The 22,848-nt window shown below is 38.6% G+C and overlaps 1 protein-coding gene across 4 annotated transcripts in view; it reads left to right on the top strand.

Annotated features, from left to right (window-relative positions):
- Window positions 1-269: 269 nt before the first annotated feature.
- Window positions 270-22,848, top strand: part of SATB2 (SATB homeobox 2) — a 218,708-nt gene continuing 196,129 nt past the window's right edge. For all 4 annotated transcript variants that reach the window (XR_006205634.1, XM_042949625.1, XM_042949623.1 and 1 more), the window contains exons 1-2: window positions 270-467; window positions 1,702-1,929. Coding sequence is in view for 3 of the 4 variants with exons in the window: in XM_042949625.1 (XP_042805559.1) it covers window positions 1,761-1,929 (169 nt within the window). In the remaining variant the exon portion in view is untranslated. The remainder of the gene's footprint in view (window positions 468-1,701; window positions 1,930-22,848) is intronic.

The following is a 22,848-nucleotide window of genomic DNA, read 5'->3' as shown; positions in this document are numbered from 1 at the left end:
CGCGAACTAGCAGACCTGCGAAGCGGCAGCACCGGCCCGCCTCCGCCTCCTCCCAGTCCTCAGCCCTTTCTCTCCAGAACGGGTCTCCTTCCCGAAGGTGTGAAAAGGCTTTTTCAGCCTCCTTCCCTCTTTTCCCCTCCTCCGCCGTCTCCTCCCCCGCTCGCTCGGGTGCCCCTTTGGAGGAACCCTCCTTTCCCTCTCCTCCTCCTCCCCCTCCCCCCCTCCCCCCCCCCCCCCCCCCCCCCCAATCATCATCATCATAACAACCATCTCTGCACTAGAAGACACCCTGACCCAGGACCTTAAACGTTAGGACCTGGGAAAGAGGAAAAGGGGAAGGAGTAAAGAGGAAAGAAGACTAGGAGAACACTGCAAGGCGACGCACCAGAAACTTTCCACCCTGGATTCTCTACTTTTGCTCCATGGACAGAGCCTCAGCCAGCCAAGTTACAGACAGACTGTGAGCAGTAAGTACGCCGGGCGAGGACTCCCACTCCAAGCTCGGGAGTTCGGGGAAAGCCCCGGGTCCGGCTAAGTTCCCTCCCGGCAGCGCTCGCCCTCTCGGACAGCGTAGCAGAGGGAGTAGGGCAGCCCTTCCGCTCTGTCTCTGCATCTTTCGCGTCTCTTCTCTCACCTCCCCTCTGCCACCCCCACCATGTCTCCTTGACATGCGGCTTCTCCCACGGCGAGACCGCCCGCGAGGATTCCTAGCGCACTTTGTTGTGCAGGGTTCCTGCTTCTCGGGGATGTCAGTGACAATGTGAGTGCAGTTTCATCAGGTGTTTCCTCCTCTTCTGCCGCCCCCCCCCCCCAAAAAAAAATCCAGGGGTGCCGAGATCTGCGGGTTCCTTGAGGAGCGCACTGCCAGCCAAGAGACCCAGAGGAAAACTTTTTGGAAAAAAATTTTAAATTGGGGTTGATGAAGGTTGCTTCTTAACCTAATAATTCAGATGCTTTTTGCTTTTGTGTTTTATGCTGAAGAGCTTTTTAAAAAATCACTTAGGATCGGAAGAAGATAAGAACATTCCAAAATAATGATTGTAGCCCCCTCCACTGTGATGAAGGTTATTCTGGAGAGTATTCTGGTGAATACCTCCAAATGTTTTGGGATGCTTATTAATGTGGAATGAGGGTTGGTTTTGTGCAAAGTGTGTTTGTGTCTCAAGACTTGCTCGGTAAAGATAAAAAGCAGGGATTCAAGGAGTCCTTAAGGCAGGCCTTTGGCTCCTGCCCCGCCATTCATGGCACATTCATCATGTGGTTAATTCGGTTTCTTACGGACTTGTGTACATCCCCTATCCCTTCCTCGAGTGGGTGAGATGCCTTTTTATGAAGTTCACTTCTTCTGCAACACTGACCCCCACACGGCGAGGCTGTCTCATCTGAGAACGGCGTATGCCAACCCTGTCCCAATGAATGGGCCACTTCTGGGCGCCCCTGGGCGCTGGCCTGGTAACCGTCACCGAGGGCTAACTTCTGGAGAGCAACTGGGCAGTGTCGCAGCACCTCGAGCTTCCTTTGGCCGCCCAGTGTAAGGTGGGGACCCGCTTCCCGGCTCGGGCCCCTCGGGCAGCGTGGGAGGAAGTTTGTGTGGCTTGGTGCAGCGCTCTGCCACTGGCCTGAACGTCTATCACGTGTGTGAGCGGTTTTCCCTCTTTTTTTTTTTCCCTCCCCCTTCCCTCCCCCCCGCCCCCTCCCTAGGTCCCTGCGCGTTTTATTGCGACCTGCCGGTGGGAACTTTGTCTCCGAGTCGGAGCAGCATGGAGCGGCGGAGCGAGAGCCCGTGTCTGCGGGACAGCCCCGACCGGCGGAGCGGCAGCCCCGACGTCAAGGGGCCTCCCCCGGTGAAGGTGGCCCGGCTGGAGCAGAACGGCAGCCCCATGGGAGCCCGCGGGAGGCCCAACGGCGCCGTGGCCAAGGCCGTGGGAGGTAACAGCCCGGAGCGGGGAGGCGCGCGCAGCCCCGCGGCCCGGCGATAATGGCCCGGGTGTCAGGGTTCAGGTTGATTAGGCGCTGTCGCGGTGTAGGATTACAGGAAGTGAATTCCAGGTTGCCAAATAATGCCCCCGTCGCCTCTCATCTGCAACTGGTAGCTTCATGTAGAGTTAAAACAAGAAAGTGGTTTACCCAGAGGGTGGCATTTTTTGGGCACTTTGCCACTGTGTGCTGAGGTGTTGGCAGGTTTATGTCACAGCCAGCTAACTGTTTCTAGATTTTCCTAGAGAGCTTTTTAGTGATTTAACTCTTTTGCTTTGCCTCAGAGTATCTGTTGTAGAGATGAAGTTGAGGTGCGATCGCTTTTGTGGACTAGTCTTTAATGCCCAGGAGCAGGAGTGTTGGTGTTACTTTGTAGTTAGGACAGTCCTTCGAGATAAATTAGTAACAACTGGGAATATTTCCTGCCACAGTTCAAGTGGGAAATAAAGAAGCATCATGAAATCTGCCAGGCCCTTAGAAGCTTTAAGGTCACCATTTTCTAAACAGTTTAAAGTCCTACGCGTTTGTAGTTTTGTTATGAATTACAGCAGAACAGGTAAAAAATAGCAAAGTAGTCCTAATGGCTACACGCTGTTTACCTTTCCAAGAATTTAATATTATTTAAAGAAAACTTTTTGGAGATTTTACTACTTAAACAACCACTTTCCTTTAATGTGGTCAGGAAAAATAATTTTATAAAGCGATATGTACGAAAGTTAAATATTATTAAAATATGTTGAGGCTTATGTGCTGTTTGCTTAGTTTTGGCATACAAAATGCACAATTCAACATGGCATGCAGTTTTTTTGTGTTTGAGATAAATCACTAGTTTAAATCTTTTTTGCTTCTAGAGGTTTCCCCCCTAATATTTTCAGCAGTAGCTTACTTAACATAATTCTTCATATGAGCCCACCTGAAATGATACAAAACCATGGCAAAACTTAGTGATAAACTCCAACCCCATGTTCTAAATAGCCATAGTTTGTATTTCAAAGTAAAGACTTAAGTCTAAACGTCCATACCCTTTTAAAGAGTTAAAAGACATTTTATAAAATAACACGTTTCTATTTTTACTTAGTTTGCTATTATTATTTCTTCACCGTAGACATTCAGAATGGTTTGCCTTAGTTCCTTATATTAATCATCTCCCTTGAGAAGCACCCATTCTCACAATTTTTAAAGCTTTAAAAAATGATTTGGCTATACATTGTGGCTTATGCACCTTTTATTTTTAGGGGCTTAAAGATACACTTCGATGAAGCAAAAGATAACTTGATAGTTCTGTGACCCACTTTTTAAAATTTGTGTTTATTGTGCTATCTTGAGACTGGAACAATAACTTCAGACTTTTTGTAACATTTTAGTATATGCATATGAGAAAGAAAAATATATAGCAAATATGGTAAAACCAAGTGTAAGATGATGCGAGTGCTGATACTATTTGATTGAAAAACTTGGAAATCATTGGAGGAGGAGATGTGTTCTCAAAGTGGCCTTATGCATAAAGAAAAAACTTGGACATAGAATTTTGGTTTCTTTCTGAAGACCTGCTAAAATTCACTGAATTGAAAGAAGTCTCTAAACATTTTAGAACGTAATTGTTAACAATTGTGATTCCTTAGAAAAAAAAGTGTTTTCTTTATTCCTACATCATATTGAACTGTGAAAGAAACTCCCTAATTTTGTTGACCAGGAATACCTAAATTTAGTGTGAAACAGTGGTAGCGTTTCTTATTTTCTGAGACTATAATTCACATTTGACCACTTATTATAAATCTGGTATAAAGTGAAATTAAGTCTTCAAGAGGAATAATAGGTTTGTTTCAACAAGCTGTTTTCGTCACTTTTACTGAGCTTTAATGTAGTCATGTCAAAGGCCTTATTAGTTGCTTTCCAAAGTGAAAATAGAGATGCTATTAGCTTGTCTCAGTAAGTACTGTGTTTAATACTTACTAGTGAAGTGGTTAAAAGAGTTTACATATGGTGAGTTTTAAAAAAAATTTATAGAAAGATTGTATTCTGTATAGCATAGTAGATTATTTAGAAAGATTTTAATTTAGAAAACTTTAAAATATAAGAACATAAAATTTTGACAGTGTAAAGTTTTTTATTGAATGTTAATATTTTTGGAGGGGTTTAAGTTTATATGGTTTCCTAATGTATGTTGAGCTGGTAACAATTTCATTTCTTTGTAACTTTTAATCATGTATATAGATGGGAGAAAAGCAAAGCCTTTAAAAAAAATTTAAAATTTTTAAAAATGTTTAAAATACATTTCTAGTTAGAAGTTCTTTGTCATTGAAAGACTTTTTTTTTTTTTGAACAGGTTAAGTATAAAATAGATTATATTTCTATCACCCTACCTTCTTTTGTTTAAATGTTCTTTATGAAGCAATATAATAAACATAGACAACTACAAAATATTTATAGCTCTATATCATTTATTATCATTTTCAGATATATTGCAGTCTTGTCAATGTTATGGAGATGGTTTAAAAATAGGGCTCAAAATTTGATAGGACGCATTTGTTAATCTTTAGTGATTCTCTTTCTTAAAAGCTTTCCCTCTAAAAATGGGGAGATCATTAAGTTAATTGGTTGCCCAATAATATGGCAGTTTATCTTCCATGCTTTTGATAAACAGTGAGGTGAATAAATGTTTCTGAATGCCTTAGTTGTAATAGTAAATTCTGTTGCCCTTATTCTACGGTTTTAGACAGAGAGTTTGGTATGTTTTTTGGTGAGAATGTGTTTGTTAAAAAAAATTATTTTAGTGTCTGGATTTGACTAGTTGAGGTGGTAGATACACTATCACAGTCCTCAAGGTTGCGTTTTAATAGGGGACTTAAAAGTTAGTGTGCTGTTTACAATGTGGTTAGCTTTAGAAGACTATTAGAACATAGATCAGTTTTGCTTTGTCTTTCCAACACCTTCTAGGATGTGTTTGTTCTTATCTAAGTTATGTTTTAAAGCATGTATGTAATAAAATAAGTGCTCAGATGTGTATGACAGTCAGCTTTTATAGAAAGTCCCTAGGCAAAAAAAAAAAAAAAAAAAAAAAAAAAAAAGGCTAATATCTCTTTAAAAAACATAGGAAGGCTGGGAGAGAGTTTAGAGCAAGCAAGAGCACCGTGGTGTTGACAGCTTTATATCCCTGCTGGGTAACATTCACTTACTAGAATTGGCGTCCCCTCTCAGCTAGTAATTCACTCCATAAGGATTTTGAAAAAGGATGATTAATGGTGGGGAAATTTATATTTGTGAAATTGTTGATTAAAACTTACAGATCTATTTGAAGATTTAGAAAAAGAGAAGATTATTAAGGGTGACGAAAATAAGAATCAGATGATCCTTTTTGCCACCATTAACATAAGTACCTAAAAGGTTCTGCTGTGTGTAATGCTTCAGCCACGAAACCTACAGCATAAAATGAAAGTGATGCCAATCAAGTTTGCAGAGGAAGCGAAGCTCTCTGCTTTCCTCCTGGACTGCTGAAAGGCGCTGGCCAGTTGTGCTTTAATAGCAATAAATTATTGTGCTTCATTCATTGTTAACACAAGCATTTTCATTTTTAAATGTTTGGCTTAAAGAAAAACTTTCAGACAGCTTTATTTAAACTGAATGAACAGCGCTTGAGTATACCAGATGGTGTATTTGCTGATAGGAGGCATTAAACATCAGAAATCTTTTTGATATTTTTCATTTTCCTATGAATTTTGATCATTTTTTTTTTGGTGTTAAATGTTCTAGGCTTTTGGGGGGAAAATGTTTGAACACCATGAATATCTTTTAGAGATGGTTGCTGTTTTTTGAAAAAAATTTCCTTTTTTTTTTTCCTGAAAAATAATTTGTTTTTAAAATCATGATTTAATCTTGTTGAGGAATTGCCTGTTAAAGTTGTCTTATAACTAGTTGACCCAAAGTAGGCCTATTCTTCTTGCTAATAGGCAGCCCTTTGAAGAACATAACTGTCTTGTTACAAGGGGAAAAAAATCATTATGCAATACACACTGATGTATTCAAATAGGGAAGCAAATGTGATCACGATTGTTGGGCAGGGCCTCATTTAGAGCTGAACATTGTCTACAACAACAGTTAGTTTAATTGTCTACATGTGGAACATTTCCTTTTAGATTAAAAGAAATGCAGTTCAGGTCAGGTGCAGTCACCATATTAGCAGTGTAGGCAGACATTTTACTCTTTGAAGGGAGTATAGCTATGAGAGAGTATAGATATTGATGTATTGAAATGTATAAAATACTTGGAAATTTAGACACATATTGTCAACCTGGGTAAAATGACGAAAACCCATTAAATTCATTTTAGCCAAGGATGAACACCATTTTGCTTGTAGGGAGGCCTCATGTTATTACTTCCAAAGAGAAAAGATTGTATTTCCCTTTTACATTCTACATTTTTTTTTTTTTTTAAGGGTTTGAGATCTTTTAAATAGAATGAACTTAGGCTTTGGGGTCATCCAACAATCTAGCATGTCCTCTGTAGTTTTGCTGAGGTAGAAAAATAGCCCTTTTCTAAAGTGTTTTTAGTCCTTGGCCTGTTATTAAAATAAAGATATACTTGGTTAAAAAAATATATGCAATGGAACATACACATTAAACAGAACATAGGGTATCCGCCCCTCAAAGTCCTGAGCATAATTTGATGTTTCAAGTAATTTTGGAAGCCTTGTGTTCCATCAGCAGAAACCCACTGACCATTATATATTCAAGATCATCTGCAATGAAATGTGTGTGTATGTGTGTGTGTGTGTTGGAACTACATAGATGTCCCTTAAGACATTTGTTTTTTAACCCCTGTAGAAAATAAGCAATATAATCTTTTCCCAGGGGGTTGTGACTAGAATCAGTCTGTACGTCTTAGATATCTTGTATATATATTATATTTATGTATATATAAAAAGACTTATTATCATTTATTAGAGGTCTAGGAATATGAATTTGCATTATTTTAAGAATATGGAAATCAGTTTTAGTCCAGGAAAGGCAGGGTAATTATTTGGTATATCTGGCAAAATATATCTCATAAGCAGTCAAGTGTAGTGGTTCTACTTTGATCATTTAAAACCTTTAGTTTTCTTTTTTTGAAAAGAGACTTCAGTGTAGAGACTTTACATGCATTTGTAAAAAAGACATTAACAGGGCTAGATGAGTTCTAAACTCTATTATTTTTTAGGTCATTTTAGAGAGTTTAGGTTTCTGTTGCTAAAAAGGAACCTATTCTTCACCATTAACAAAGTTTCTTGTAACTAATAATCTCACATTAGGTAAATAAAATACATTCATAATTTTTTTTTTGTTTTTTTTTTCAGGAATCTAAACTTTATCCCACATAGCATGTAAATTAATAAAAAATCCTCTATCTTCTTTTATTTAATAAGTAGGGTTTTTTTTTTTTTTTTAACCTATGTAACTAATGTGTGGTAACATAGTGGTTTTTGCTGTCTTCCTTATAAGAGTGCTGAGATACAATGGCATTTTGGAACATATTTAAAGATGGAGCATTTGACAAAAGTTGTATGTGTAACAGTTTGTCAGTGAAAAGTGACAAGTGGGGAATGACAAATGAAATGTTGGCATCATCACTCTTTATTTTGATAAAAATGTCTCAATTTGCAGTGATATAATACTGTTTCATATTATTTCATGAGTTGTGTGAGATGCATAAGGGGAATTTAGATTTTGTGAACGGAAAATTAGCAGCCCAAACTCTCTTTTCAGAAGCTTTGGCAGCACGTTCCCCACCCCACCCCCTACTCCCCAAGAGTAAGAACAGCAGTGAAATATTGGATCTAACCCATACATTTTAACTCATTATTTTTTAAGAAAGAAAGAAAGAAAGGAAGAAAGAAAGAAAGGAAGAAAGAGAAAGGAAAAAGAGAAAGAAACAAGTGAAAATGGTTTCAAGTAGAAGACCTTTATGCGTAGCTCAGCAAATGAAGAGAGTTAGCCTTTTTTGCTTCCATTCTTTTCTTTATAGTGATTTTAAAATGAGTGATTTCCCTCTGCTGACTTTGATTATGTGGGGCCTTTCTCACTTCCAATCACCACTGCTCTCTAGCATTAATTTAGGGTGCCAGTAAAGAGAGTTGTGAATTCCTTTTATTTTAAAGTGCAATAGAGGTTTGAGAATGTCTATGTGTTAAAAATGGATTTTCATATACAAAGGATTCATCATCCTACTACTTACGGGTAACGCAATAGATATTTCAAAGTCCAAGTAGACGGCCCTGAGAGGAATTGAGGTATGAGTTAAAACAAAAGCCAGTTGAGTACTTACAGACTTCCAAAAAAGCACAGACGGAGCCCCTATAGCATGTTATTTTCCATTTTCTGAAGTCACATTGGTTCCCGTATTGTCAGTGATCAGCCAAACATTTATTTTCTTCTTTTGCATGAAACAAGCCTCACAAGCACTTCATGCTACACAGTGTTTATGTAAAAATGTTCCATGGTGGAGTTTTCAAAAGCATGGAACTGTATCTCTGTAATTTTGTTGTTGTTGTTGTTTTCAATTAGCAGAATTGTTTTGCTGTTTAATAGCAAGTGATTTTAAGAATTGTGGCAAAATCAGTATAATTAAGTGAAAGCCTGCATCACAAATTGTCTTCCACCACTTCTGTCTTTCTCTTCTCACCTACAAAGTTTTACTTCTTCCAGATTTTTTTTTTTAAAAACTAGGTAAAAATGACCTAATATGGAGTAAATTGCCTTAGACATATAATTATGGCAGTGGGGTTTATGGGATGTATTTTTTCCATTTTCACTGATGTGTGTACCTTTAAAACTTAAAAAATAAACTAGTGAATATTTTAGTTACTAGTTTGGCAAATGCTTAAGATGAAGAAAAAAAGCATTAATAGAAATTTCAAGAATTTGAACCTTGCAATGAAGTTATCAGCAAATTAGGGCAGTCATATTGTACGAAGAATGTTCTTTATTTGTGGTTATGACACATTAGGATAGTAAAACTCTAAGGGAAGTAGATTTCAATTTTAGTTGCTCACGGTATAAGGCAAATTTGGATCTGCCCTTCACTAGTTGTCTTATCATTGGAATGGAGTTCTGTCTTAGCACAGTGGGTTATTAAATGATAGCATTTAACATAACAACGAAGGTTAGAAAGATCAGAGGAAACACTGCAAGCTTATCAAAAAGTATGCATTTCTCACCAGACTGTTTCGTGCCCACTTATGGTTACACAGTTACTGAAATGTGCCCAGCAGCTCAGAGACTTTATGTGTTGAAGACTTGCACAGATATGAAAAAAAAAAAAAAAATTAATAAGACTCTGGTTAGAGCAAGTGTTTCCAAAGCACTAAGATTTAACAGAGGTGATTTGCATTTTTCATAGAAACAATTTTAATTTCATCACATTAAGCAGAGATATCTTTTTCTTTCTTTAAAAAAATTTGTTTTTTACTTGTTTTTCTATTTGGCTGGAAAACGAGTGTATCAGTTCTTTTATAACTGAATATGATTGATTTTCAAATTTCCTGATTGGTCCCTGTGTTAAAATTGCATATTTTTATTGCATTTGTTCCAATTCTTTATATGTATAAGGAAAGGCAAAATTGATAGTTTATTAGGAAAACGCATTCATGTCAAAACTGTTTACATAGCAGTGTTTTCAAAACATTATATTTTTTTGGTTAACAGAACAAGAACTTTCTTTTATCATAATCCAAAGATGTGAACAGACCAGCATGATAAATGTCTCTTTAAGTGTCGTAGTAAAAGAAAATGACTTGCCTTCTGAGGCAGTGGAGAGTTTATGTTGTTTTGGACCCATTTCCCAAGCAGTGATCGAAAACAGATTACAATAACAATTATACAGTCAGAAGATGCAATATCCATTTCTGCTTTAATTGAGTGAAAGAATAATAAAAACATCATTAAGAAAAATGAGGTGGACCTGTCACACAATGTACAAATTTTTAGTCTTGGAGAGGATGCAGAATAACTGAAATGCTTTTCACTTACTTTGCTGTGTTTATTAGCTAAAATCTGTTTTGGGAGAGACCATTTTGTTCTTTCTCCTCCCTGGGAAGTTCCTAAAGGAGCCCCTGGGAGGTGGTTGCTCAGGAGACAATTAAAAGTGCTCATTGATTTTGTCTTTATATGCAGTTTGAGAAGGGCAATCACATTTTCTTATATTCTACCTGAGGTATAACTCCCTTCCCCCACCTTTCTTTTAAACCTCTGTAAATGAAAGACAAACATGATGACTGTTTCTCCGATGACGGAGCTCGCCCTGGTAAAGGTTAGGTGTGATCCTGGACCTGCTGTTCCTCCTCTGGAAGGCATAACCAGGCTGAAGGGGGAGAGAGAGTTGAAGGTGGATAATGAGCACCCTTATTTCTTCTCAGCACACATGGGGTCGGTGGGGGGACCCTGAGTTTCCATGTGTGCACATCACTGACATTCACTCAGGCAGCATAGACTGTCACTTGAGATATATATATAGGGCTCTGGCCTCCAGTGGCCATCATTGGAACCATTATTAAGTCCATGATCCTTCACACTGCTCAACCTCCCTGCCTCTTTCCCCAGAGTGGAGCTTCTGGCAACTCAGAGTGAGCTGGCCGGCAGCAGCCAAAATCAGTGGCTAGTTTTCTTTCACTCTGGGCTGTATTTCTTACTCTATTCATAGAAACTGTGAGCTCCTGGCAACTTTGGTGATGACAGTGGACTTAGCCAGACAGTGGAGTTAACCCCTGCTCATTGCGGGGATGCTAAAACCACAAACAATGTTGGCCATCAGAGTATTTGGAGCCCAAAGTTTGGACAACCTTAGCAGGGTTAGAGGAGAACATTTCTTTGATCTGTAGCTAAGAATTTTCTTGGGTTCAATATTTAAAAATCTTTCTGAGAATGTTAAAATGAAAGGAATAAGATAGGCAGTAAACCCTTACTGGTGGAGGTCTCATAATCCCAGAACTGTCCCAAGCATAATCCCCTTTAGAGTGGAATTTATATCAAACAGCTCAAAAGGCTTTTTTGTTGTTGTTTTGTTTTGTTTAAATTCAGTTCAGAGAGTCTACTTAATAGCACCTTCATTAAAATACTTTTGTCAGCAAAGGGTTTTTCAATTTTAGCATCTACATAACCTAACAGCGGCGACGAATGCCACGAGCTTTAAGGGTCTATTAGTGGTTCTGTTTTTTTCTGGACTTTATAATTTAAACCTAAACATTAATTCTGGGTGGAACTTGGCATAATGTCTTTTTGCCTTGGAGGGAATTTTTGTTGTACAATTAAAAAAGTTTTTTTCTTTTTTTGTACAGTCTCCTTCTCCATGTCTCCCCTTCCCCGAGTAAATAGCAGTTAAATAGTCAAAGTCTTAAAAGGGCTTATTTAAATAATAAAAAAAAAAGATTGATTATTTTAGGTGAATTTAACAATTTTCCATTAGTTCACACTGTAAACTAGTGCTTTTGATATTAACAAGAAAGACCTGTGGGGCTGATAATGCAATGAAAATATTTTTCCTCTTTCTCTTTCTCATGTATGAAAGTTATGTGGTAAAATTTTTAATAAAATCCTATTTGATGACTCTTGAAACTTATAAATCAGTTTCAGGTCTTTATCAGAAGGGGAGAGACAAAAAAATTCTTTATTTTATGTCACCTGAAATTGTAGCATTGACTAGAAGGAAAGAAGTTGGAATCTTACTGTTAAACAATAAAGTGCCTGAATTCCCCAGTAGTAGGTATTTTGGAAAATTAAAAATGAGTATTTTCTGAATATTAGTACCGTATTAGAGTTGAACTATTATAGGAATCTGATTACAAGGTCATTGTGAAATTAAAAACAAGTGAGGAAACTCTGCAAGGACGAATCGTCCTCATCTGAACCCCAGAAGGCATGCTGCTTGCTAATGAAGGTGCATGCTGGAGAAGAGTGTTCACGGAGTGGGGCTAAGCCAGGGTACCCCTGAAGCTTTGTCTGGCGTTCAGCTTCCCAGGCTCCATTCAGACAAGGTTTTGTGCTATAGATGTGGCAGGTGTGGTATTAGAAGACTGAACACCCTTTATTTTCAAGGGGGTATAAGAGGAGCAAATTGTTCTCTGAAAGTAAGTTATACACACATTTAAGACCCAAGTAAAGGCACTTTACAAGAGTAAATAAGGTGATCCTGATTTTTTTTTTTTTTTTTTTCCCTTCTCAAATGAATCTCCAGGTAACATTCAGCAAAACTAACTCTTTTTACAGGCCCATTCATATAGTCAGTTTGGGCCTTAAGCACATTTTTACAGCTAACTTATAAACCCCCCCAAACTGGAGCTCACCACTGAAGGCCTGCCAGTGCTGTCACAAATGGCCATTAGTTCCCAAGAGACTTTGAGGAGAATCAGAACTGTATGAAAACTATAGCAAGAACCATTTTGCTTGCATGTGTATTTTTTTTTTTTTTACCATCATGACAACAATGTCGGGGTTGGGGGGCAACCTGCATGTTCAGGACTGATACTGTATGCTCTCCCATGGAAATGTATAGAATTCCAATTAGCACAGGGTCAGAGTATAAATGTACCTCTTTTCACACTATTCCAAGTGGTTAGTGGAAAACAAGCTGCAAAGTAATTCCCTTGGCCCCCCAATAAAAAGATTTATAGCAAAATAATTCTCAGCCCCATAATGGAACTGTTGTAGGTTTGTGTTTGATATTTATAAAACCGAAATACAGTCCATGTACCCAAACTAAGCGTTTATTGTAAACAAGTTAACTGCCAAGAGCTTATATTCTGTCAAACATAATTATATTGAAGATTGATGTATAGCTGGAAAACAAGTTTGAGGGAGACAGTTCTCTTTACCCAAGGAAAGCCTCTGGGGTCCAGCTCTCTTTTCCCTTTGATAGAACTCACGAAGTCGTCTTTGTTGTCGCCAGCCTCTCAGATATATAATAAACACAGGCTTGCTCGTTGAAAACATATCATTTGTCCATCTTACTTCTGTTAACAAAATAAAGAGATGCATGTATATTCACGGGAACTGTTAGGTACAGTTTCTTTCATCTTCATGTAGATGCGGGCAGTGGTGGTACCAAGATAAAGTGGCCGCTCTTACCATGACAGGCAGGGCACCATGGCCACACTGGGGTTCACCCCAGAAGGAGCCCCTTTCTCCTTTAATGTGGATTTTGAAAAAAAAAATCTTAAGACTCGTCCTTCTGTTATTTCGTGTTGAGTTTGTGAGATTGGGTCTGCTTTGAAACTGTGGCCTTTTCGGGGTGGGGCAGAGGCTACATAAATATGCTTGATTTTGTGGCTCAAGTTATTTGAGAGTTAAAGAAATTACGAATCCAGGGGATCTAGAAGTGGAATCGTTGAGACTGAGATGTTTCATACCTGGGATTACCCCAGATTTAAAAAGGTGCACTACTCTACCAGGGTCTTTTGCTTTAATGAAGGTAGAAAGTTGTATTGTCCTTTGTGATTTATCATTTATCTTTTTTTTTTTTCCCCTGGGAGGAAAATCACTTTGGGCTTGGATGACACTTCTCAAAGATTGTTAAAAGCAGAATAACATTCCTCCTATGGCTGGATGATACCATTTGGATAACATTAAGGATGAAAATAAGATCTTCATGGATTTATATGTTGTGGCTTAAATGATCTCTTTAGGTTTTTAAATATTAAATTTAATATTTTCTCTTGGAAATTATATAAATTACAAAGGGGATGTCTTAGACTCATAAAGTGAAAAAATAATATATGAGTTTTCTCTGTTCTCTTTTTCTCGTTTAAGTGATTGCTGTAAATTGCGGAGGTACATATATACCTAAAATATCTTGTCTGGGAAGTATTCCATCAGTGGGGACCTGAGTTTCCCCAGTCTGTATGCTGGGTTTTATTAACTTCATCTCAGTCACAATAATAATATCCTATGTATTGCAATCCAGACATCTCAGTGTACCCTTAGGGAACTGCAGAATACACACTATGCTTTTGACTTTCTTGCTCTCTCCTTGTGTTCTTTTCTTTTTCTTTCCCCAGTGTTAGTCCTTTCCAGGGCTTGGTTGCTGTTACCTCTCAGTGGATGCATTTATTGGGTACAAGAATGAGAGTGGCTTTTAGTCTAGGTGATGGCTGCTTGTCTTTTGAAGCTTGGCTTTGTGAAATCTGCATTCACTTCACAGTGATGATTTTTACACATTAGACATCCATACATGTTTTGCTGTTTGATCCCTAAACATAGTAGGATTTCCTTTTGTAAGGAGAAGGCCTTTTATTTTTTACTATAAAAACTTCACCTTTTCAGGTTTTTATTTGATAAAAATCTCTCCACTCTAGTATGATTTCCTTTGGGGTTTTGCACCAGTGTTTGATCTCAATTTTTAATAATTTTGGTGAGTTAAACTCCCCAAAGAAAACATGCTTGTGCTATGAAATATTCCCACTAGAAATCTGGGTAGTCTTGTCTTATTGAGAGCTGAGTGCTTGATTCCTTTATTAATTTCTTGCTAGTGAACCTCAGTACAGTTAACCTTTCCTTAACACTACACTGGAGAAATCAATCAAAGATTTTTTATTTTAATTGTTAAATTAGATAGAACGACATTTAGGCAAAGCTCAAAACCTGAGATGAGGAAGCAATGGTTACTATGAAGGCAATTTTTATTGATTCTTTTTCTGACTTTTGGGACTCTGAGTTGCAAATAGCTTTTCCAGAAAGGATAATGAGAGGGGAATAGCAAATACATCTCCTCTTAAATACTATCTGAAATATTATCTTCTCAGAAACTTCTAGAATAAAATTTTATACAACGAAGGACAGAAATCTTAATGAGTTATAGTATAGTCGTTTTAACATGGCATCGAGTCTCGAGACTTAATACATGCATTTATAACCCACTGTGAAAAGAACTTTAAAAATTTAGCTTTGAACTACAGGATACTTAAACAATGTTTAACATTCAAACAGTGTTTGAACTCTTCCGTGATAATCAAACTTACAGATTCTGCTTTTTTCTTAAAAGAAAAAAAAAATTTTTTTTTCTTAATTCACGATCACCGAACATTTTGTGGCTCTGATTTAGAAAAGATATTGCAGTCCTTCCATGCAGAACATGTAGGATGGCAGGTAAGACCCCCAGGGTCCCAGGATACGTACAGTCACAGAGCACAGTGCTGCTAGCCACTTGAGTCTTACACCAATGGACTGTGATGCCTTCCTAGTGATAAACTAACAATGTCTGTCCACAGTGGTTGCACACAGCCCTGAGGTCTGGTGCACTTCCCCCTTGAGAACATGGAGCAAGCTCCTAAGGCTACTTGTGTGGATTGTTTCTTAGAAAGCTTTTCTTGCACGCCGATGCTCACTGCGGTGCAGTGAGCTACAGTGATGTGATAGACTCAGCTGGGAAGTCACAGGAAAAAGCCAGAACTGACATTGCCTGTTAATGGTGGTTATTAACCTCTAGCTAGAATTAGCGTTTTTGTTGAACTGAACTAACATTTATTTTGGACTTGCTGTAAGACAGGCTCAGGGGTGGAGTGGGGAGTGAGGGAGTGAAGAAGACTTATCTAAATGCAGCCCATGTTGGAGAACGTAAAGGCAGGCCTCTCATTCACTCTAACTGGACATTCCCGACATCAGGGAATTTACTTCCTTGGGTCAGGCTTGCTATGGCCCAGTTCCCAGGTGTAGCTCAGGATTTTTTGTTTAGATAAGTAGCCACACTGTGCCTCTGTGTGCCTGTGAAATCCTGTTTTGCAAACTGCCTGGCCAACCTGATCCTGCTACCACATTTCTATAAATGAAGAGTATTGAGAGATGTGGGGTTTCTCCTGCAGACTTCAGGTCTGACTTCAGGTTGAGTTTCCATCTCTCAGTCTGGGGACAGGCCTGGGAGACCAGAACCCGGCTCTTTCCCCTACCGCTTGAAGCTTAGCTTGAGCATTTGGGGTGGTAAGGAAGAGAGGACTAGAGTTCACGAGGCTTCCCCACCCCTGGCCTATTTTTGTTCTTATCTTCCAGAGTTAAGATCTGCCTCAGGGGCTGCAAGGTAGTGTCTGGTGTTACTAGACGGGATTCTGAGAATACAGTATTTCTTGATAGTCTTACCTCCTCACCCTACTTCCCCAAGGGGAGAGAGGCATCAAGGAGCTCTATGGTTGAAACTTTTATTTGGAGGCTTAACCTTGAGTTACAAACACCTGGGTCATGGATGAACATGAAATCAAATTTCTGCATATATGCCTTCATTTGCCCATAGACTAATTATTAGGCAAATGTTGCCTTCTCCAGCATTGTAGGATTAACTGTGTTCCTCCACCTTTGAACCACACAGGTCACCCACCTCTGTCAGCTCTTGCTTCCTCTTTAGTGAGACTGAAGAAAGAAAACCAACAGCAATGGCAAATGAATTAATCCTTCCGAGAATCTTTGCTCACAAGCAAGGGTCAGAGAGGAACTTTGGAAAGTAAAGCAGTTTAGGGGAGCTCAGAGGATCTCCAGTCCATCTGTGGATGGCTCCCTTGCCCCCAAATATTTTTTCTTCCCCTCCCACCCCCACAATGCCAAGACTGGTGAAAACATGTTTTGTTTTGTTTTGTTTTTTTAATTGCATCACCTGAAATTCTTTCCATTAGAAGTTAATGTGGGATACAATGTGTTTCATTTTACAATGAAAATATATCTAAGGAGATTAAAGGACTGCTAAACCATTCAAATAGCAAAGTGTAGCATCTTTTTATCTATTAATCTCTTTGGAATTTTCGAGCTCAGCCCCTGGGGGATTGGGAGGCTGGAGTGGAGTGGTGGAATGTGGAGCCTCTGGTTACCACGGCTCAGGAGGTCGGGTGCCTGGGAGGGGACAGCAGGGACAGAGAAGAGGACGGTAAGAAAGACACACTTGATCCATCTTGAAATTTTGCGTGGGACCCCAAGAAGGAGGTGAGGGGCACCCTATTCTTCCTTTCTGTTTCCTGCCACAGTCTTGGTGCTCAGAGTTGTCTCTATTGTGTTAGAGTGGGAGGAAGTGTCTAGAAGTTAATACTGGGGGTTAACATTGAGGTTTCTTCTTGTGTGTGTGACTCGGTGTATGTGTGTGTGTGTCCATGTGTGTGATAGAAATAGAAAGGGAGAGACAAAAGGAAAGGGAAGGGAGAATGAGGTTGTAGAGAAAGTAAATTGTTTTGTTTTTCTAATACATTTGCACTAGGATAGTTGCCACCCCTCACTCCTTTCTCTCCCAATCCTCCGGTAGAGCCTGTCCTTGCTTGGCTTACTTGGTAGAATTTGTTTCAGTGTTTCAGGGTTCTATGATTTATTGATTGCGGTGGTTGTTAAGTGTGGTGCTTTACTCCAGGTTCAGTTTTATACAAAGAACAGATACGCGAGGCTCTGCCCTAAAGCCTTTGTAATCTTCAATTAGCCCTAGGACCTTCTCAGGTGATAGAACCAGATACACTGCCAGCTTCAGGGAAGGGAGTGGGCCCCATGGCCGCCTTCCTTCTGGAAACAGATAGTTTCAGGAGCCCCTGGAAGGAGAGAAGAAAAGTTGGCCTCCTATCATCTCAGACTGGCTGCTGCTATTCAGGAGGCAGGTCCAAGAATGAGGGTGGACCCAAGAGACAAAGGGCTTGGGGTAGAGGCTGGAGCCCACTCTCACCTACACTAGAGTATGGCTCATTATTTGAGCCTTTCTTTGTCTATGAGTGACTAAAGGGTAGGAACTGCGTTTGATTCCTCCTGTCTGCCTAGCACAGTACCTCATGTCAAAAGGTGAATTTACTTTTAAGCAATGCATGTCACCCATGGGACATCACAAGTGGTGCAGGGGCCAGGCCAAGCATTTAGATCTCTGAGGGTGTGGGTTTCCAATGTACTTTTCCACCCCCAAGAAAGCAGTGTGCTTGAGATGTAGAGTTGGCTAATCTGAACTGTTCTACTTGTGCCTCGCTGTTTCTTTGAGCATGTTACTTATTTTCCCATAGTTTGTGTCTTCATTTATTGGATGAGAATAATAATACCTCCTCTCAGGGTAAAGGCCCGGAGAAAGATAAAGGTACCTGTGTATGTTAGAGTGTGTATGTGATGAGTTAGGAGGTGCTGTGCAAGGGAGAGGTTTGTTTGCTGTGACTTTGGTGGAAAACAATGGAATCCTATCCTCTAGACCCCGACCACTGGATCTTCTTTCATCTTTCCTTGTTGAGGTTAGACATCCAGGGCATCAAAGAATACTTGTGCCTCCGGTCACTTTCACACCAGTGTTGTGGCATTTCCTGAAAACTGCAATTGCTCTTTAAAATGAAGGGAAGGGTGGGGCATCTGGGTGGCTCAGTCAGTTGAGCATCCGACTTCGGCTTAGGTCAAGATCTCACAGTACCTGAGTTCAAGCCCCGCGTCAGGCTCTGTGCTGACAGCTCAGAACCTGGAGCCTGCTTCTGATTCGGTGTCTCCCTCTGTCTCTGCCCCTCCCCTGCTCATGCTCTGTCTCCAAAATAAATAAATTTTTTAAAAAAATTTAAAAAAATTAAAAAATAAATAAATAAAATGAAGGGAAGGGGGGAAGCCCTTCCCTTAATAAAACATTTGGATTAATGTGGTTAGGAATAAAACAATGGCTTACACTTTGTTCGATGATGCAGAGAAGATACCACATTAGATTTGGGAGTTTAACCAATAGTACATCTGTCCTCAAGTCTCCTAAGATCTGGAACACAGAGGGAAGATAACTGAGGGGCATCCAAGAAATGCTCAAGACAATTGCACAATTGTCTTAGTTATCAGTTTGTGATGACTTTATCCTGTGTCAGAAAAACCATTGTATATGTTGGTGTCAACAGATTGCTTCGAGCAGCTCTCCTAGAGATATAGTATGAGCCACATGTATAATTTAAAATTTTCTAGGAGCTGTGTGTAAAAGAAGTTAGACATAGGCAAAATAAATTTTGATAATTTATTTAACTTAATGCATCCAAAAAATTTCTCTGTGCGATTGTTAAAAATGATTCATGATGTCTTTGTATTTTATTTGTTTTTTGGTATTAAATCATTGAAATTGAGTGTGTATCTTGTACTTACAAGCATATGTCAATTTCAGGTGTTTAGCTGCCACATATAACTAGTAGCTTCCATACTGGACAAGCAGTTTTGGAGTATAAAGTATGTGTTTTTAACACATTCACCCTTTTACCATGGGGCACGTTGAACATCTTTAGTAATTCAATGATTATGAGTATCATTTTTATTCTGAAGAAATGCTTTTTAGTAAGTATCATGAGCATTGATTATGGACCCTGAAAAAAATTACTGGTTTCTTGTTTTCCTCTGTATTAATATTAGTGAATGGTATTAATACTGATTTTGAAAAAAGAGAAACAAATAGGTTTCGTTGTTTGGGGGTAGCCAGACAACTTAACTATTTCACATTGTTTAATCCTGACAACAACTCTGTGATGTAGTTATTATTTGCATCTTAACTGGGAGGAATTTGAGCTTCAGGAAGGTCAAATAAATTACCTGAGGTCACTACAATAGGTAAAGAGTAACGGTGCCAGGATTTGATCCAAGAGCTGCCTGCCTCCGGACACGGTGTTAGTCACCAGCACATGTGACCATCTCCCGTGCGTCTCTATTCCCATGGCTGTCGTGGTGAAGATTAGATTACCTTTATAATCACACACGCTTCTTCAGAAATAATGTCACGATGGAAGTGACAAATTGGGCATTGGAACTAATGACAATTGGGAAATGCGTTTTTCTAGTGGAAGGAGTCCCATGCTTATTTTGCCTCCGTGACAACAGAATTCACCATTCATCCCAATTGTCAGAACAACTCTTAATTTTTAGCAAAAGGCTGGGACCCTGTGCCTGTCCTTTAGATGAAACTACCTGCTTCACCTGCCACAATTGTAAAGGGCTTAGAGAGGCTTATAATCAAAAGGTTCAAAGTTCCCTACTTGATCATCTGGAAATGGGTCTGTGCTACAATAAAAGAAAAATAATGCCATAAGTTCCAGATACAGGGCCAGAGTAAGAGTTTCTTTTTTCTTCTTGATCATTTCTAAATTTTGTTGTGAATGCATTTTCGTTTCATGTTGTTAATTCTTTTATTGAAACTTACCTTTTAATTCTTCCCTCCTATTCTTAATTTATTTTTTGAATTGCTTATCAAATAGTCTCCCTATCTTTTTATCCATTGTTACTTTTCCCCTTTTTCTTTCTTTCTTTCTTTCTTTCTTTCTTTCTTTCTTTCTTTCTTTCTTTCTTTCTTCTCTCTTTTTGCCTGGAGTAAGTGGCATTGGCAGGGGGAAAAATGGAATATATATATATATATATATATATATATATATATATATATATATATATTCTTTTATCGTTTTCTTTTCCAGGGATTTGCTGTTTTTAAGTTTTTAAAACCTATGCCTTAATTTTCTTCTTCTTCCCACTTGACCCCAAGTGTACTATTTTACTATTTTTTATTTCTCTTGTCATTGTCATTAGTAACCACACCTATGTTTCCTCTTCTTTTGTAAAAATTGCATTTCATTGTAAACATTTCATAATTGCTTAGATCTATGAAATTCAAGTAAAAATGTACATTTTTCTAGGGGTTAAATATAACCTCTTTATTTTTTAGTGTCTCATATATATGTGCTTTCAGAGTAAATTCTGTTGTCATATGTTTCTGGTTAATATTGTTTTGTTTTATAAATGACCTCCAAGTCCTTTTTTCTTTCTTTCTTTCTTTCTTCCTTCCTTCCTTCCTTCCTTCCTTCCTTCCTTCCTTCCTTTCTTTCTTTCAAAGTAGGTGATGCCTGTGATGGATGGGTGCTTGCCTTTTGACTGTAAAGAGTTATTGCTATCATGTCAGATAACAATTGCTTTCTTTAATCACAGAACTAAAATGTGTAGGAAATATTTTGGTAACTGACACTTTCAAAACGTAAGTTCCTAAGTGGTAGAGACCCCTGTGCTCTAATGTCATATTTTGTATCTCACTCGTTGAACTGTTAATATTATTTCTAAAAATTGATAGGGTCTTGAGTCTTTTGCAGTTGACCATAGACTTGAGGAAGATTTATGGTTCCTAAGTAATGGATACATGATAGGTTATGGAGCAACTGGATTCACTTAAAGGCCTTATCTGTGACTCCCAGATGTGTGACACTCCGATGTTGACATTAGGAACTGCACATGGATTTTCAGCACTGAAACTTATGTACACATAGGTATTAGTGGTGAAGTATAGCTTGTGGCACCACTGACTACATGGCCCTATGTGTGCATATGCTTAAATCATTAAAAATAGAAATCAACCTGCTTCCTTGGACAAAGATCATATACCAGTCTGTAAGAGTTACAAGGTCTAAATGGGGGCCATTCCCTGCTGGTGAGGACTCTGATGAATAGGTCCTATAAAATGCCATTATGCTTGCTTAGGAAGATTTTAGGGCAGGAGCCACGTCAGACTTGTTCTTACTTGTATCCCTGAAGCCACAGGGGATGCCTGGCACACAATAGGTGTCCAGGGAATAAAAATTGGATAAATGAATGAGCACAAAGATAATTTGAAGGAAATTTAATTTATATTATTCATTTCATGTGTTACATATATTTAGGAATAAATTGGGCATAAATGAACATTTGATATGCCATTACTGGTCACAGCTTTAAAAAATATTTTATAAGGCACCATGTGGCCAGGCTAAATTCCTGGACGATTGTTTGTTCGTCCAAACAATCAGTTCGCTCCATCCTTGTTTCCTATTTTCCATAAATCTATACCATGGATACTGTATTTGCTACAAACAGTAATGCTACCTTACTGTTCTTAAGGGCAAACACAGAGGCTGTAGTTGTCCAGGGGATAGTTTGGTGTGACTTGTTAGCCTGTTGTGCTGGCTTAATAATAATTACCATGATCCTTAGTGATAACAGTTCTTAATGAGTGTTATTATTGTTAATAATGATTATATTTAATAATTACACCCTATACTTATTATCTTTAATAATAATAATTAGCACATGGGAACCAGTGGCACCATTGTATTATCTTTAGAACAAAAATCTACATCTGTGAGCTGGTAGTTTGCAGTGTCTGCTCCCACCCTCTGCTTTCCAGATCAGAGTGAGTCGGGAGGCTTCTAGGGTCTAGGCAACGGGAGGGGCTTCTAGAAGAACTGTGCAGTCCTGGTGTCACAGGCGGGACTCCCATACCTCATTTACCCAGAAGTCTTATTTTTATTGTAAAGTGCCTTCAGCAATGACCAGCTCGTTGTCCACCACCCCATCTCTCAGCCTGCCCACCTATTCTTCATAACTTTTGTGTTTTTTTGCACAAAGAGAGAAGACCCAGAACAGATCTTCTTCTATAAAGTACTAACTTGTGTGAATTACGTGGGGCAGAGTCCATGTTTATTACTTGTATGTTGGTAAAACTTTGATCTTCTTATGCCTTGGCTATGTTTAGATTTAAATGCCTGTATGACTTTTTTAAAAATAAAAAACAGTTTATAAAAAAATCTTTGGCGAATTAAACATTTTTTAGCTTTTCACACTTTGATACAAAGCAGAGAAATATTTCAGTGACAACAGATTTCAACAGATTTTCAACTAGACTAATTTGCTTTATTCTTTAGGGTAGTTTACTTCTTTTTCCTGAAAACACAAGAAGAGATAGTTCCCTTTATAGTGGTAACTGGTGTTAATATATAAAATAATAACTTAAAGAAAGACAGAGTTTTACATGTGGATGCATATTTTGATACAAGTTAAATGTCAGTTAAGATTTTCAGGAGCAGGGCATTTTCAGGCTAATTGATGCCCTATTTACCAAGATGTAGAAAAATAAAAGCTATAAAAGGGACTTTTAAAAAGTTCCTATTGACGGGCACCT

This window comes from Panthera leo, chromosome C1 (genome assembly GCF_018350215.1).
Source record: "Panthera leo isolate Ple1 chromosome C1, P.leo_Ple1_pat1.1, whole genome shotgun sequence".
NCBI lineage: Eukaryota > Metazoa > Chordata > Mammalia > Carnivora > Felidae > Panthera > Panthera leo.
This window is presented reverse-complemented; position numbering and strand designations above follow the sequence as displayed.